This window comes from Daphnia magna, linkage group LG2 (assembly GCF_020631705.1).
Source record: "Daphnia magna isolate NIES linkage group LG2, ASM2063170v1.1, whole genome shotgun sequence".
NCBI classification, from domain to species: Eukaryota; Metazoa; Arthropoda; class Branchiopoda; order Diplostraca; family Daphniidae; genus Daphnia; species Daphnia magna.
Window position 1 is genome coordinate 9,419,459 of NC_059183.1, and position 17,491 is coordinate 9,436,949.

Here is a 17,491-nt window from a genome sequence, read left to right on the forward strand (position 1 = left end):
GAAAAATCCCCAACATCATATAAATAGTTTAGCAGCAAAATCTACAGTTCCTAAGATAAAAATAAAAATAGGAAATTCTATTGTAAAAGCGCTGTTGGACACTGAAACCGAGAGAAGCGTTATTAGTAGCACATTTTTTCATAAGCTTAAAGAAGGAAAGGAATTAATTAATTTCACTAAAGAGGTATATGTGGATCTTTTCAGCATAAATGACAGGCACCTCGTCATGGAAGGCACAATCACCGTTAATTTTTTTGTGGCAGAAGAAACGCCACGCCAAGCACTAAGGCAGAAATTCATCGACGTAAATGGAATTGTTGAAGATTGCGTTCTAGGGCACGATGGTCTTTGGAAACAACAGTTTATCTATAACGGAAAACAACAGTCCATCTAGCATCTACCGAGTACCGGAAATTGATCACTTCCAGGAAACAGAAAATCCCTTTGTGATTAGCAAATCTTTGAGAATTCCTCCAAATTCCACTAGTCTCCTAGAGACTAGAGAAGAGGAAACTCACCCTTTCAACCCTCTCAATACTTGTCATTTTGTTAGATGGTGTAATATTCCGTCCGGGCTTAGCCTGGAACCCTACATCTCTACGACACCAAATCGTTCGCTCCGTGTGGTGGCTGTTAATGGAACAGATAAAACCATATTTCTACCTCGCCTTACAGTGTTAGGAACCCTTCGTATTTCCAGACCTTCAAGAATGCCTGTTGAAACAATGGCTTCAATAAGCGTAGCTTCAGATCCAATCAACACAGCAGCCGTTGAGTCGGCTCTTCCAGACATAGATGAAGAAAACAAAGAGAATTTGCGTAGATTAATAACAAAAAATTATAACAATTTTGCTTTTAAGACAAGTGAGTTAGGCCATACTACTTTAGTAAAACATGTCATTGACACACAAGGACAAGGTCCTATTCGTCAAAAAGCATATCGCACGTCTCCAAAACAAAAAGAGATAGCTAAAAATATCATCGAGGAACTGATTCAAATCAAATATCGTCCCCGTGGGCAGCCCCGATAGTATTAGTAAGTAAGAAAACAGGGGATGTCCATTTGTGTGTAGATTTTAGAAAATTAAATGAAATAACAAAAAAAGATTCTTTCCCTTTACCTCGTATTGACGACGTTTTAGATTTACTGGTGGGACAGAGGTATTTTTCCACATTAGATTTTACCTCGGGATATTGGCAAATTGAGTTCGAGGAGGAATCCAAAGAAAAAACAGCCTGCATAGTCGATGACAATTTGCACGAAAGGAATCGTTTGGCGTTTGGCTTAACCAACGCCCCGGGAACGTTTCAAAGACTGATGAATTCAGTTTTACGAAAAGTCATTGGAATGATTTGTCTCGTTTATCTTGACGACATAATAATTTTTTCAAGAACAATTGAAGAGCATTTCATCAATTTGAAGACTGTTTTTTCCCTCTTAGAAATCGCGCACCAAAAAATGAAATTGTCAAAATGTGAATTTTTTTCGCAATCCGTTTCCTATCTTGGACACGTAATCACGGCTGAAGGAATAAAACCAGACCCTGCTAAAATTTAAACCCTTGTGAATTACAAAAGACCTGATACAGTAAAAGAATTACAATCTTTTTTGTGACTAGCCAGTTACTACAGACGATTTGTAAAAAATTTCTCTACCGTCGCCCACCCCTTGTAACCTCTTTCCGCTTTTATGAATTTGCATTCTTTCTCCGTCAATTTTCGTCTCTACGTAGAATGGCTTGTTCCCCATTTTCACGAATTGCTTTTTGTGGGCAAATGAAACTCATTTAGGGAAGGAAAGCGAGCTTTCTTTCCATCTTGAGAGCATCAGCTGGCAGTGAACCTTTTAATGTAAACTGCATGGAATATACTTGTCACCTACCGATAGTGTAACTTGGAAAACAGATGAAACTGTAGCTTTTGAGTACTTGCGACAATGTTTAATATCAGAATCTATCTTGATATACCTGGATTTTTTGAGGGAATTTTTTATTTGCACGGACGCAAGTAACTATGGCTTAGGAGCCGTCCTTTCTCAGATGAAAGACGGAAAGGACCAACCTATAGCCTATGCAAGCAGACATCTCAATAAAGGGGAAATCGAGTATTCGACAATTGAAAAAGAGGCTGCAGCAGTAGTGTTTGGGATAAAACGTTTCCGACATTACTTACAAGATCAACCTTTTGTTATTGTAAGCGATCACAGGCCTCTTCAATGGTTGCAGACTTTTAAAGACGAAACATGGCGACTAGGTAGATGGGCGATTTTGTTATCTAATATGAAGTTCAGTGTTCAGTACCGAACAGGTCGAGTACACGAAAATGCTGATTTTCTTTCAAGAATACTGGTAAATCTAATTTCTGCCATTCCTGCAGACAACAACGTAATGTGTCAAGAACAGCAGAAAGATTCTCTGTGCAAAGCAATCGTTACGTTTAAAATGAACCTTGGAAAAAAGAAGATGGCCCGATGCCTTCTTGGGACAGTGAAATAGATCATTTCTTTGTGGAAAATGGTCTTTTATGTAAACACTACGAACCTACGTCAGTGAAAAGAAGAAACTTTAAACAGTGTCAAGTGGTTGTTCCACTTTCTCTGAGAAAGCAACTTTTACAAGAATATCATGATTCCCCATTGTCAGGACATATGGCAACTAGGCGAACATTCTTTTGTCTAAGGGACAAATACTATTGGCCTACCATGTTACGGGATGTTAAGGAATATTGCACTTCTTGTGAACCTTGTGCGCTAAGACGTCGAGTGCACAGTATGAAAGCGTATTTCAACCCGTTAGACCTCGTTACAAGACCTTTTGAAGTATTAGGCTTAGATTTTCTAGGTCCAATCAAACCGCATTCACTTCAAGGAAACAATTATATATTAGTAATCACGGATTACTTTTCTAAATGGATAGAAGTCATTCCTCTTACCAACTGTACCGCCCTCAGTACTAGTAAAGCCTTAGTAGAACGAATTATTTTACATCATGGTACCCCGAAAGCAATAATTACAGATCGAAGCAGTAGTTTTACTTCTGAATTATATTCTGCACTTGGTAAAGCTTTAAACAATAAACGCATGAAAACAACTGCGTATCACCCTCAGACTAATGGGCTTTCAACAGGCGATTCAACAAAACTATTGTTGAAATGATAAGGAAATATTTGGAGAATGGATTCGAGCGGTGGGAGGATATTTTAGACCCCGTTGTTTTCGCTTATAATAATTCTGTCCACTCGTCAACACTTGAGACTCCATATTTTCTAAATCACGGTCGTGATCCAGTCATGCCGATTGATCAATTCCTCCGTCCTCTTCTCCCAGTAATAGTTACTCCCTCAGACTATAAAAGTCAAATTATGAAACGCTTACACGAAGCCTTTCAGCTTGTAAAAATCAATCTTTCCCAAGCTCGTGAACAACAAAAAGCCCAGTACGATAAACGCGTAAAAGAGCAAATATTTAACGTAGGAGATAAAGTTTTACTGGATATGCGAACGCCCTTGGCGGGAATTAGTAAGAGACCCATTCCACGTTTTGTAGGCCCTTTTCGAATTTTGAAAGTAAGCAACAATAGTACTGTGGAAATACAACAAGACGTAGGAAGACAAACTCAGCTTGTACATGTGAATCGAAAAAAACCCCTATTTGAGTCAATGATCTTGAAAGACGAACCAGGTGTCGACTTTTTAGATGTAAGAATTGAGAAACAGGCCGAAAAATTCGTACAAGAAATCGCAGATGAACTCGAAACTTTTCCTCTACCCCTAGAAACAAACCTTCAATCTGAGTTAGAACCAATTCCTTGTGAAAAAGAAACTCCTACTCAAAATTTGATGAGACCCCCACCCACAATTCTTCCTACTTCAAATTTAATGATAAGTTCACCAACAATTTCATTACCTTCCAACCCGATTCCAGAGACGTCAACCTTACCCATACAACCAGAGCGTCGCCTCGGTTTCCGTCCTCGGAATCTTTTAAAACCAGTTGTCAAATTCTGAAATTGTATTGCTGTAATTTTTATTTGCAAATCACGTTCGAATCACTTTAACTATCTTTAAGCTGTGTTTAAATTCTAATTATTGCGTATTAACGGATTTCTTTTACTTTTAGTAATAGTTGAACAATATCACTTAAAGCACTCTGTCAGCCAAAAGGGTTCCTACAATTCACTAGCGATGACTGTGATTATCAAATAAGCCCCCTTCCCGCTATTCCAGTATATTATGATGTCTATTCTACTCTTCCCCAAATCACCCGTTTTGTTGGCCATTCGTGTACCATGGGGCTGGGAAAGAAACACATCTATACTGACTTCTGGGGATAGCAAACTCCAAGTCAATCAAGAGTGCCAATAGAAGTCAATGCACATGAATGTGAAAAAATGCGTGATTCCCGATTTTGCCATGGCAAAAAACATGGACTACTTAGAAAACAATAAGTGGTCGTTCGAACGTATTCCAAACGTGCAGGGTAGCTGGCTTCAAGTCACAGCTGATCAGATGATCAACTGTCGATTAGAAGAAGTTACTTTAGAAACTGAGTGCACTAACTGTACGATAAGTTCACCCATTGGCGATATACTGGGAGGGATCAACGGATCCGTTTCTCACAACCTAGTGACCATTGTCTGGAAAGAATCCTTAAGAGAAGTTCAACAGTGCAAACTAAGGTTTGTTGAAACAGGTATCGCTCAAGGTTACCTGACTAACAACAGTGAAATAGAAAGAATTCGTGACGTCGAGCAACAACTTGACTTTGTCTACAATACAACTAACAAGAAATATTGTAATTCATCAGATAAAAGCTACAAACAAGTAATCGGAATGGACAAAGTTATTTTACGTTTACATTCTTTAACTGACACCAATGTTCACCCGAGTAAACCACTGGAAGAAGTCATCGAAAATATTGCTGACATTATCCGGGCTGAAATCAGCGGAGCGGCACATTCTCAATACGCACGAGACCGAACTACCGATGGAATAAATGGAGTTGCTCGAAAAAATCGAGCCCTACAATGTGAAAATCGGGTACTGGCACACAAAACTGTTATCGCCACCGCACAACACAGTGGATGGCTTGCTGCCAGTTACCTTAATTTACTCACATGTAGCAAATTGATAGCCACTGGTGAATCGATCAGCGTCTATCAATGCTCCCCGAAAAATTCTACGATCACCACTGAAATCACAAGCTGTGGTTCTCAACCCAAACTCGGCGACTACACTTTAGATACTGAAGGATGGGAACTGACGCCTTACAACCCCTGTTACTGGCACAAAAATTTTACATTAACGGCCGAGCACATTTTTTCAAAATCAGTTCTTGGCATCCAATTGTCCCCGGTGTAATAATCCAAGGACATAGTTTGATCAACACTTTGCCGTATGAAATTGATAAGCTACTCGCACTAAGTTTACATCCCGCACTATTTCCCCACCCGATGAGCAATGCAGCTGCAATCACCGAGATAATTGCTGCTTCTAAAGAAAAACATAGCCTCGACCTTGGAAATCCTTTTCACATGAACACTCTTCTTTCTTCACTCCAAAAAGAAAAAGAACGTTTCCCTGTCGTCTAAGATTCTTAGTTGGACAAGTAGCATTTGTAGTCTTCTAGGGATGGGATTTATCGGATTCATTTTCTTTCATTTTTGTGTAAGAAGGTTCCCTTATTGCAAGATACATACCTTGTTGTTCTTTTCTAAGTACTTGCAACCCTTTCACTTGCTTCACCAGAACGTCTGATAATGATATAGAAGTAGGCCACCCCGCGTTATTAAACCCCCCAAATCCATCCCCGCCCATTACTATTGTAAACTTACCCAACTCTAATCAACAACCCGCCTTGGAATTTTTTGCCCCATCAGCCCCTTTTCTACAAGGAGAGCCTCCACGGAACAAATTCCATCGGGACGCACTAACACAAGCGCATCGAGAAGCAGCTGTTCTGTTGAATTAATTAATGTTGTTTTCTTTGTTTTGTTTTGACTCACTTTCTATTCCGTTCCAAATTAGACCTTGATTGATTGCGAGACGCAATCTTTTGGAACCGGATAGCTATGCAAAGAACCAAAAAAATTTATTCTTTATTATTTTCCTTATTTTTCCCTACCCTTTATTCTTACGTAACATTAATTTTTTATACGCCCCTCTTTTCTATGTAATTTCTTCCTTAGACGTCTTACAGACTGATTTACCCTTCAAACGTTTCAACTTGATTTTCTTGTAGTTCGACCTTCACGAACCCCGTATAAAAACTTTTTTTTCTTAAGAAAATAGAGAAAGACACATTTCACAATTCAGTTCCTAAAGAGTTGTTCCCCAATTTTTTGTGCTACTGAAATATACTTTCCAAGAAACGACAATGAAAAAGTAAGTTAAAATATTAATGGCTTACAATACGTCACCTTTTCTGTCTTCGTCATCATTGATAACAGCATTTGTTTTTAATTCCATGGTAACGTAAAAAAAATGTCACTTGTTCTTCGACGGGGAGTAGGAGCGTATAGCATTTGTCTGACGTTTCCTGCGAATAATTGTGACCGCAAGGCTGAATTTTGGTCAGTTAACCACTTCTTTTCGTCGGGATAACAATCGTTTTCAAGTTTCTTTGAGCACGTATTGCATGGATATATTCTTTTCAAGCCGGCTTTTTACAAAAAATCTAGCTGTGTTTAAAGAAAAAATCTTAGCACTTGAAATTGATCCCAGCGCCCCTGGTGGCGCAAGCACAAATCATAATTTTCTCTGTAAAACATTAGAGTGTAACAACTTGGGGGATATAGGAAAGCATTTTTTTGGTTCAAATAATTGAAAAAATGTACTATATTCTTATAGAGTAAAGAAAAACGCGTCGTTCGGCATAAACTAATTAATTTAAGGATGTTTTGAAGTATTTTATTTAAATTTTTTGAAACGCCGGTATTAACATGGCGTTTATGGGGGGAAAAGTGGTGTACCTAATCACGTTAACGATACTTTAGCGCCCTGGGTGTAACTGGGTCATATATAATTTTTTTATGTTAAGATAAGTTTTAGAGCACTTTGTCTTCTGGGGCCGTATTCTAGCCTTGACTTAAGCATGAAATTTTTTCTTAACTTACTGTTTTTTGCTTAAAAATCCAATTTATGCTTGGATTTACCTAAAACCGTATTCTAGCTTTTCTCAACTCACCTTTTTTTCTTAAGAAATATTTTGAACTTGTCTTTTAAAACTTAAGATAGCAAATTTTTGTAAGCCAACTATTAGATGGCTTACAGCGGTTATTTTCTTAAAATTCCGTGCTAAGGCTAATGCTTACAGCTATTGTTGTCCTAGTTTTTAGTATTTTCACGTGTCATTGTTTTGATTATCAAGTAACAACATCTAGTGGTCTAGTGAGAATTGAAGATGAATAACATCGACGAGTTCGAACGTCACCTTGATGTTTTGAACGAAGTTTTAAATAGTGACAATGACAGTGATGCGAATGAGGATGAATTGTATGAAAAACGAATAGAAGTGAGAAGGAGAATGGTTCCGTTTTATCGTAAACGTGCTGATATTTTTGATCTATTTGACGATAATAAAATTTACAAAGTATTTAGATTCGATAAAGCTTCTATTTGGTATATCGAAGGTATTCTCTATTTCATATTATTAGTAGTCTTAAGCTACTACAACATTTCCATGTGTATTAACTGTTGCATTGGCTGATTAACCATAGGAATCATTTCCAACAAATTGGGCCGCAAGTTGTTTGTAGACCAACTACAATCAACAATCAAGTTTACATTAAACTAATAAGCAACACAATTATAGCTAAGTTAACTTTCTTGCGATGTACTAATCAACTAAAGTTTCTATTTGGAATGACGACCACGCTTTTTCTTTTATTGATGGGGCCATTTTAATCTCGTAAGTCTATCACTTGCACAATAAACACAGTTCAAGATACCTAAACTGTCAATCAAAGAGTCTTATAACTTTAAAAATACTAACTAGATTCTAGCTCTAGCAGACGCCTTGTAATAATAATAAAGTAAACAGCATCTATTACTGTACGCAATGTCATGAAACGAATATTCTTATTGGTCGCTATAAGGTCCGCCCTCTAAGAAAATAAAAAATTCTATGCTTGAAAAATCTGATCTTAGAATTTGAACTTACACTAAGTTCAGAAATAAAAGTAAGAAAATTTAAGCTAGAATACGTGTTTATTGAAATGACGAACTTCCATTTTTTCCTTATTTACGTGAGGAAATTTTATAAGAAATTTTAGTAAGTTTAAGACCAGAATTTAAGCCAAGGCTAGAATACGGCCGAATTGAAATTATCAGTAAAGAGATAATCAAGTTTTCCTAAGACCCGTTGCGCCATAAGAATGCACTAAAAAAACGAGGGTGTACCTAATCGCTTGGTGGGTACTGTAGATACACCACATTCATGAAGGGAGTTTGAAAACAATATTCTGTAAAGTTTTTCTTACGGAAAGAGAAAGATCACCTTCTTCATCATCTTTATCAAACATGTTCCACCCTTCTAGCTCCAGCTCTTTGTCAAAAACTGCTTCTGGGCATTCTGATTCCATAAGAATAGATTCAAAAGTGGAGGAAAATCCGATATCCGTTGCATCGATATCTAAATTTTGTTCGAAAAATTATGAGAAATTGAAAATTTTCTAAAGTAATAAGTAAAATTGTTACCCTTAAGCTGCACTTTATCCTTACAGAAAAAAGAAACTTTTATATTTCCAGGTTCACGAGATAATTCTGACTCCATGTATTATCATTAAAATAAAATGCGAAAGCTAATGATGAACGTATTTGCTACCAACCGTTAATATTGGTGAAACATCTGAGTCAGTCATTATACTTCCAGTAACATGATGAGAGTTTGATTCTCCTTATTCAGTTACCATATTATCAACATCTAACATGGCCTGATGTTCAGCTATTCGACGTGAAATCGCATTCATTGTCCACTTTGAACTCCCGGTGACACGCTTTCGTTTATTAGACACACATTGTTCATCGCTTTGCTGGGAATTTTAATGAAGACTTTAGAAAAAAAACTTTAATGAAGAATGTTGAACACTAACTCTTCGTTGTGTAGACTCTCGAGGTGTATTTTCGATTGGCCTACGTTAGGCCATAAAAGGGCTTACATTGGCGTAGGCGGGAGGATACATCAATAAATAGTTGGAGCTAAAACCTAGAAAAGCGGTTCCCCCTTACGGGTGCCCTTACAAATAGTAGTGTTGCAGATGTCGGGGGAGACGGAGGCTTCTCCCCGACCTCGTCATGGCTGTTGGGGGTATTATATTCATAACATACTCCCCGCCAGAGACTGTAGTATCCGGCTCGACCTCCACGACGACGTTACGGTCGGGTTCTTCGAGATCCAGGGCTGGATGGATTGGACCACCTTCTTCCTCTGGTTCCGGCTCCTGTTCATGTTCCGTCTCGAGTTCCTGACCGGCCGTCTCCAACTCCTCATCTTGATCTTCACGCAATTCTAGAGGAGGAAGACTCTGAATGGCTCTGTTGATTAGATTGCCATTGGGAGTTTTCAGTATGACGGAACGGATTAGTCCATCCTTGCTGGGAATGAGTTCTTTAACTACTCCGACCTTCCACATGAGTCGTTTCGTGTTGTCGTCGTGAACAACGACGACTACACCGAGGTGAATCTTTTTTCCTGTATTTTCCTTTAGCGTTGAAGTTGTCTAGCTGCTTCAGGTAGTCTTCAACGAATCGAGAGCAGACATCGTTCACGTATTCTCTTCTGGCTTTATCTAATTCCGTCAGTGTTGGGTTTGTAGAGTTGGGAGCCATCAGCTTGTCCGCTGGCTCCGGGTCTGCGCGGGTTGTCCGCCGATTGTTTAGGAATTGGTTCGGAGTGAGGGGAAGCGGGTCGTCGGCTCTGTCTCCTTTGTAAATAAGCGGCCTGGCGTTGATGAAGCTTTTGATCTCGATGAGACTGGTTTCAAGCTCCTCGTATGTTAGGCACGCTCTGCCGTTGGAATGACGGAGTAGATCCTTCATGCTCCTCATCATCCGCTCTCAGAATCAACCCCACCATAGAGCGAGGCTGGCGGAGAAAATCCAGTGGGTTTTCTTCATGGCGAGAAAGGCTTGGATGTCTGGATCCGCGTGCAGCATCCTTAATTGTTGACTGATGCACCGAAATGTTTTTGCGTTGTCTGAATACATGACGGATACTGGGTCTCTCCTAGCAGGAAATCTTCTGAAGGCAGCTAGAAAGGAGCGTGCTGACATGTTTTTTGTCAGCTCCAGGTGAACGGCTCGAATAACCGCGCATGTGAATAAGCACGCGTAGCTCTTGGGGTGCTTGGTTCTGTCCTTCCTTTCCTTGTTCCTGTTCACCCTTCTTTTGGGCAGAGTTTTGCTCGTCGAAGTCCGCTTCTGTTGGAGTTTCCACTTCCACAATTGATTCCTGGGGAGACTCCTTGTCTGTTGTGGACGGGTTCACGTGTGTTTTAGGATCCGGGTTGACTTGCGGATTATTGTCCCCTTTGATCCTTTTGGCTGGCGCGGGCCAGCAAAATCAACTCCAGTGATTTGGAATGCTTGGGCTTGGCGGAATCGGTTGAGCGGATCAGGCGAAGCAATTTCTTGAAAGGGCGGAGACGTTAGCTTCTGGCAGGGTTCGCAAGCGAACCATACCTTCTTGACTTGTTGGCGCCCATTGACGATCCAGAATTTTCTTTTAACTCAGAGAGTGTAGTTTTGACACCTGCGTGCGCTAGGGATTCGTACTTGTTGGTAATCAGTAGTGATACGACGATGTGGCTCGCAGGTAGGAGAAAAGGGGGCTCGATGTTTCCATCCCTCAGAGCTAGTGCGACTCTGTCTTTGATTCGGATAAGTCGGTCTCTTTCGTCCCAGATTGAAAAAAGGGTGCTAACTTTTCCTTTTGATGAATATTTCGGCCGAGTTGAAGGGATTCGAATGCGTTTGGATATCTTTCTCTCAGGAGTTATCTATAGATGAGCAGCTCCACTTAATCTAGTTCTTGTCTGGATAGTAAGGCAATTTTAACCTCCTTTTCATTGGCGTTTATGCTCTCCTCTAATGTTGGTTCAGAATCTTGTAGTCTTTTGCGACTTCTGTTAAGGATCCATGCCGTTCCTTTTACGAGTCGATTCCAGGTTGTGATCCTGTTGCGATGCCATTCAATTGGCTGTGTTAGAGCGACGATGGCTGCTGTCATGTTGACTTTTGAGCTTCTTGCTTCCGCTTCAATTTCACTTTGAACCTTCGATGGTATTTCTGAGTCTTGAGAATCCGGTTATTCGTTTTCTTTTTCACTCAGCCATGTTGGACCTTTCAACCAGAGCTGAGAGTGAACCAGCGACTGCGCTGGCACTCTCAGTGAGACGAGATCGGCAGGATTCTGCAGGCCTGGACAGTCCTTCCATCAGTCGGTTTTCGAGACCTTTTTGATGGATTCCACTTGGTTGTGGATGAACGGCTTCCATCGATTGGGTTCTCCTCTTATCCATCCTAAGGTGACTAGGGAGTCCGACTAGTAAGCGGTTCTCCAATGCCCTATCTGTAGGGCCGTTTTGACTGTTTCTCCTAGACGAGTTGCCAGAAGAGCGCTGAGAAGTTCTAGTCTTGGTAGAGTAACCTTTTTCTTAGGTAGAGGGGCTACGCTTGTCTTGCTCGAAAGGAGAATGGTGTGGGGTTTTCATTCCTTTTCTGTAGCGGGGCGTGGGCAACGCTTCCGTATACCGATTCTGAGGCATCGCCGAAAATATGGATCTCACTTGAAATTATTTCTTCTGAGAATCCTGTCCACCGTGGAATTTGCACTTGGGTCAGTTCTGTTAGGTCGCTCATGAAAAGAGTCCATGACTTTTGTATTTCTTCTGGTGCAGCTTGGTCCCAACTATTGGTGGCATTACTAGGTAGTAATACCTAGTATTACCTAGTTACCTAGTAATACCTAGTATTACCTAGTTACCTAGTAATACCTAGTTTTTTTTTCACTACTTTACCTAGTTCTACTTTACCTAGTTTCTCTCCGGGCTACTTTAGTAATAGTAAAACCTAGTTTAAAAAAAAAAAAATATCTAGTAATAAGAAAAACATTACCTAGGTAATTTGACTTTTTTTTTACACTGTTGTCAAATGATTAAAAACTCAAAATTTCTGTTAATTGTAATTTGTCGCTTATCACTATTCATTTGTTTCCTTTTTTCCCTTTCCCTGACAGAGCCTGACGCCTGACTGAGTTAGTCTATCAGTCTATCTACTGTTTATTGGAAATTACATGCAATTCTGCACCTGAATAACTCAAAGTTTAAGTATGAATATGAAATAAATGGTTATTTTACAAGCATTTGTTAGTTTTGTAATGTATTTAATTGTATTGCAGGGACTTATTTAGTTTGTCTAGCATTTTTTCATTGGAATTGTCACATCCTAAAGTGAGTCAACTTCATTTCACTTGCAACTGTTGCAAGCTGCACCTGAATAGAATTTCGAAAATTAACTGATTCTTCCTTTAATCTACAGATAAACCTCAGCATTTCAAGAGGCGAAGGTTTGTAAACTCACCATCACTTCCAGCTACCGTATCAAAAGAGGAGGAGTTGAAACAAGAAGTTCAAGATTATATCTTAATGATCGACAAAGGAGAATTCAGCCAAAAATGTGATGTCCTTCAATTCTGGAAAGAGAAATTGGGTAGATTTCCCACTCTAGCACCAATTGCCTTGCAGTACCAGGCCATGCCCGCAACTTCCGCATCAGCAGAGCGTCTTTTCTCGTGTAGTGGCCTTTCCTGCAAAGGGAAAAAAACAAACGTTTCTTCCGTTTTGCTTGAATCTGAAACTCTGTGCCGGTTTAACAGAAATTTAGATTCATAACTTATTCAAAACTCAAGTTGTAGAAGAAATACAGAAAGAATAATCAAAGAATCAAACTGCTTGTATTGTCATTTAATTTTTATCGTATTTTAAAAACTAGGTATAACTAGGTTACCTAGTTTTAAATTACTACCTAGTTTTTTATTACTACCTAGATTTCTTGCCGCTACTTTTTACTATTACCTAGTACCTAGTTTTTCGGCCACTACTTTACCTAGTAATTTTATAAAACTAGGTATTTAGTAATAGTATTACCTACTTTTTTTCGAAAACTCGGTAAAAAGTAACAGTAATACCTAGTTTCAAAAATAACTAGGTTGCCATCAATAGTCCCAACTGATGTCATTCTCCAAAAGCTTCTGGTAAATCACCTTCAGTAGTAGGTTAGTTGGAGCTAGAAATCCGATAGGGTCGAATATTCTTGACGAAATATTGAATATTTTTCTTTTCGTGATCAGCTCCCCTACTTCTTCCACTGCTTGGACTATTGCCGTAGGCTTGAATTGGAATGAATCGGATCCGGTATCCAACCGGATCTCTAACACCTTCTGTTGGCTTTCTAGGACTGGGGAGAGGATGCCGACGATTTGGTTGGCTAGACCTTTTTCTTTTAGGTGGATGCGTAGCTCTTCGTCGTTTGCTGCCCAGCTTCTCATGTTGAGTTGGGCTTCTCGGAACAGGGTCTTCTTTTCGTGGACTCTTCTCTTCGCGGTTTCTATATTTTCTGCTCCGCCGAGGTAGTCATCCACGTCGAGTTGTTTTTCTATCTGCTCTATGGTCTCTGGGAAACGAGGCTTAACTGTCTTGAGGTGTTTGTTAATCTTCACCCTCAATAGGAGAGGGCTGGAGCTGAGACCGAAGGGTACTCTTTTCCAGTTGTAGGCGATTAACGGGGAGCCGATTTTTTGCAGCTCTCGTGGCCATAAGAATCTGACTGCTTCAGTCTTCTGGTTGTAGCACGATATTGAGGAATTCCTTTTCAATGTCTGCTACCCATGCGATTCTGTTCGTTCTGAATCGCATCAACACCGAAAGGAGATCGGGGTTAAGATTGGGTTCAGTCTCCAGGACGTCATTTAAGCTGGGTCCGTGTTTGGATGTTGCAGCTCCGTCAAACACAGGGCGGATCTTGGTCGTTGACTTGTCTTTTCTGTAAACTGGGTGATGAGGGAGGTAGGTGTGATATCCGTCGTAGTCACCGATTGTGATGCCTCCTCGATGAATTGTTGTTCGATTAGGAGCTGGATCTCCTTGTGGTAGTCTGCTAGGTTCTGTGTTGTTTTCCGCAGTCTGTTTAGCGTGTTTTCTACCCTTCCCGTGGCCAACTGGAGGTTTCATTGTAATCTCCATTTGTCTCTTGTCCAGGGTCTCAATAACTCTCCAGGGGAGTGCAATAACGGCCATCTGCTAAGCGGGTGATTTCGTCTTCAAAGGAGCTGAGATGGTCCTTTGGCTACACTGCTTGTGAACCGTCTAGGTTTGCGAGATCTTCTATTCTCCAAAATAAGGAGAGATCGAAGTTTATTGGTTTCAGCTGGTCTTTTTCAAACTTTCTTTGTCTTCTTTTCCTTCTGGTTTTGCCGGAGTGCTTGAGGTTGATACTCTTTTTCGAGGTTCTACTTTTTTCTGCGAGTGCTGGATACTGTAGGGTTCGGTATTCTTTTCTACCATCGGGGTGTTTGACGAATTTGAGTTGAAGTTTGTGTAGCTGTACCAATTTGTCGTCAATGACGACGTAACCTCTGGCGCTGAGCGGTCAGAGCGTGAAATCATTTGCTGTATCACTTTTTGTCCTATGTTGGAGTTGGTTTTCTTTGACGGTCAGGCCAGCATTCTTCCGAGTTGAGTGTTATAAGCGCGAAGACTGCACGGGCTTTGGATTGCTGGTTTGTTTAGCATGATCTGAAACATTTGTTCCATTCCGATCGGGATTCCCACCAGCTCTTCTTTGTGCTCGTTTTCGAAGCGATCGTCCGCAATTTTTTCGTTTTGCAACCAGAGTTCTCTGGCAAATTCCGGAGCGATGTAAGGACCCGTAATTGCTATGTGTTCTGATTCCAACGATATTATTTTGATCTTTGGAATGCCTTTCCAATTGCCCCTAACTTGCATTTCGACGGTTTGTGTCATTTCTGGGAGGTTTGCTTCTTTCTTTTTGAAGACTCTTGTTCTGATGTTTTCGATCACGAAAACCTAGATTGAGTTGGTTGGAGATCTATTTGTGTACCCAGCTTCTATGGCTTTAAGTTCTTTTCTATTCTTGCGAGTGACAATTACGGTGGCAGTTTTTAGCATGAGCTGTACAAATGTGCTTGCGCATGCTGAGGTGGCTGAAATTGAGTCCCCAGCAACTGTGTGTTTAGGAGACCTAGTTGTCTCCTTTGAGAATCGGAGCTCTGTTTTGTCGCAGAGCATGTGATGCCTTGCCTTGAATCTGTTGCAATTGCAAATGGATGTGCATGTGGAGACATCGTGTTTGTCACCAAAGCAGTTCATGCATATTTTCAAAGTTTGGATGATATTCTTCCTTTCTTTGAGACTTTTCAGACAGTTGAAGAGCCAATGAATTACTCCGCAGAAGATGCATGGTCGATTGCATTCCATTGCGCTTCGTGTACCTGAATTTTACGGGTATGAAGTCTTAGTCTGAAAATATTGTTTGAAACTTGGAGCCGTTGGTTTACTGGCTCCTTCCACTACTTGTGATGCTGTAGCTGGCGTACCCACGAATTGTCTCTGTGGTGGTGGCGTTGGAGGAGGTTTTGGCTTCTCCTGTTTCAGTCGATTTAATCTTTCGGCTGTTTCAACCTGTTTACGGATGAACTTGATCGCTCCGTCAATGTTGGTTGAAACGTTCGCAGAAGATTCTGCCAATTTTGCTTGTAGCTTGTGGCGGATCAGCTTGATTAGTCTGGATCCTAAAAGTCCGCTAAACGTGTTTCTGGAGACTCCTAATGTTTCCAAGCCATTGATAGGCGACTGTACGTTCAGGTAGAAGATCTTGAGGGTAGTGATGTGGTTTGCATCCTTCACCGGTTGAAGTGTGTCCAATTTGTTGAAATAAGCATCGATGAGTACGTCCTTTGGTCCGTAAGTTTTCTTTAATTCGTCGATAGCTATGGTATAATTAGCGTCGGTGAGTTCTAGACTTTCCCCGAATAAGTATGCTTCTCCCTTTAGGTACTCCCTCAAATAGTCCAATTTCTGTACCGCTAAAAGTGAAGAAGAGTGGATTGCAGCGTTAAATGATTCCCAGAATGGGGTCCATTCGAGGATGTCCCCTTTGAATGGCTTAATTTGTCTTTGAGGCAGTTTTGTGGATTGTTGGGCTGCCTGTGTTGGTTTGGCTGCAGGAGTGGCTGCCATGAGTTGCTGAATGTCCGCTGCGTTTTGTGCTTGTTGCAGCTGGAGAACTTCGAGGAATAACTTTTCTCTGGCCGCCTGCTTTTGTATTTCCTTTTCTTCTATCCATTCTTGTGGTTTGATGGCTACGATGACTCCTGCTCCACTAACTTTTTCTTCCATTTCGGAAACTGCATCGTACTCAGCGTCATATTCTTGCTGCGTAGCTTGAAAGGTTGCCATGTCTTCTTGGATTCTTAGTGAAAGGGCCTTGTATGTCTCGAACTTTTTTTTGAGTCTTCCCTTTTGTTCGATTAAGTTGGTGGACGAGCTGTCATGGTAAGTGTCTCGTATCCATTGATAGCGTGGACAGTCCTAGTGATGTGGCCTTTCACCACGGCTCTAGTGGCTTTGGCTGATGGAGTCATTTTTCGATATGAGGGTGAGCTGAGAGAGAGAGGCGATGAAAGAGATGTGCTTGAGACAGAGTAGTTAGTTGGCTTTTCTTGTGTAGACGGCGATCCCGATGGCGTGATTCATTTGCAAGAGGGTTTTGCTCACGTTCGGCTGGTGCAGGGACTCGAGGATTGAATAACTGGTTTTTTTACCACGCGGTTTTCGATTCGGCCAAGAAACTTTGAGAGTTTTAGAGCAGGATTTAGTTCCTTGCTCCGACATAAGCAATGACAAGCACGAGAGAAAGAGAATGAAGAGAGAAAGGGTAATTCGAGAGCCGAGAGGTGTATGCTTGACAGCTTAACAAGCATGGGAGAGAGACAATTGAGAGCGAGAGACAGACAATTAAGAGAGAGAGATAATTGAGAGGGAAAGTGCATCTGTTTTTATGCTGAGAGATGTTGAGAACAAATTGAGAGTCGAAACCAAAGATAGAGAGTGTTAAAAAGTAATCAGAAGAGTATACAATTGGTATGTTGAGAATTGAGAGGTTTAATTGAAGTGAGAATGGAACAGAAATAAGAATTGTTGAGTTAAATACTAAATTCTGTATTCGTACATCTACTTGATGGTTTAGGAAGAGCTTAAGATTTGAGTGCTAGATGGCATTGGTTGACACCTGCGCTTTGTAAATGAGAGAGGTGTGACTTCTATGTCAAAATTTTTTTTTATTGCTTATTGTCTAGTCATTTATTACCCCTCTAAAAAATCATTCTTGTTGTTTTTGTGGTTTTCCCTTCTTGCTGGCCCCCTAGCTGCTGCCAGTATTTGAGCTGAAACTCCAACAAGATCTTCTTCCTCCAAAG

General features: G+C 40.6%; 2 protein-coding genes, 1 long non-coding RNA gene and 1 pseudogene across 3 annotated transcripts; 2 read left to right on the top strand and 2 right to left on the bottom strand.

Annotated features, from left to right (window-relative positions):
- The first annotated feature begins 3,657 nt into the window (after positions 1-3,657).
- On the top strand, positions 3,658-7,407 carry LOC116917128 (annotated as a pseudogene).
- Positions 7,408-12,211: 4,804 nt separating this feature from the next.
- Positions 12,212-12,938, top strand: LOC123469738. Its single transcript, XR_006643067.1, has 3 exons — positions 12,212-12,323; positions 12,395-12,446; positions 12,535-12,938. It is a non-coding gene; the product is annotated as an uncharacterized LOC123469738 (long non-coding RNA).
- Positions 12,939-13,826: 888 nt separating this feature from the next.
- On the bottom strand, positions 13,827-14,291 carry LOC116934059. Its single transcript, XM_032941689.2, has one exon. It carries the CDS (start codon positions 14,289-14,291, stop codon positions 13,827-13,829), a length of 465 nt encoding a protein of 154 aa, XP_032797580.2.
- Positions 14,292-15,512: 1,221 nt separating this feature from the next.
- LOC116917785 lies at positions 15,513-16,472 on the bottom strand. The gene has a single exon (XM_032923384.2). It carries the CDS (start codon positions 16,470-16,472, stop codon positions 15,513-15,515), a length of 960 nt encoding a protein of 319 aa, XP_032779275.2.
- Positions 16,473-17,491: the final 1,019 nt, after the last annotated feature.

Bases quoted from the DNA above. Each gene is read 5' to 3' on its own strand.
- LOC116934059 (XM_032941689.2), bottom strand. From the start codon at position 14,291: ATGGCCGTTATTGCACTCCCCTGGAGAGTTATTGAGACCCTGGACAAG.
- LOC116917785 (XM_032923384.2), bottom strand. From the start codon at position 16,472: ATGGCAACCTTTCAAGCTACGCAGCAAGAATATGACGCTGAGTACGAT.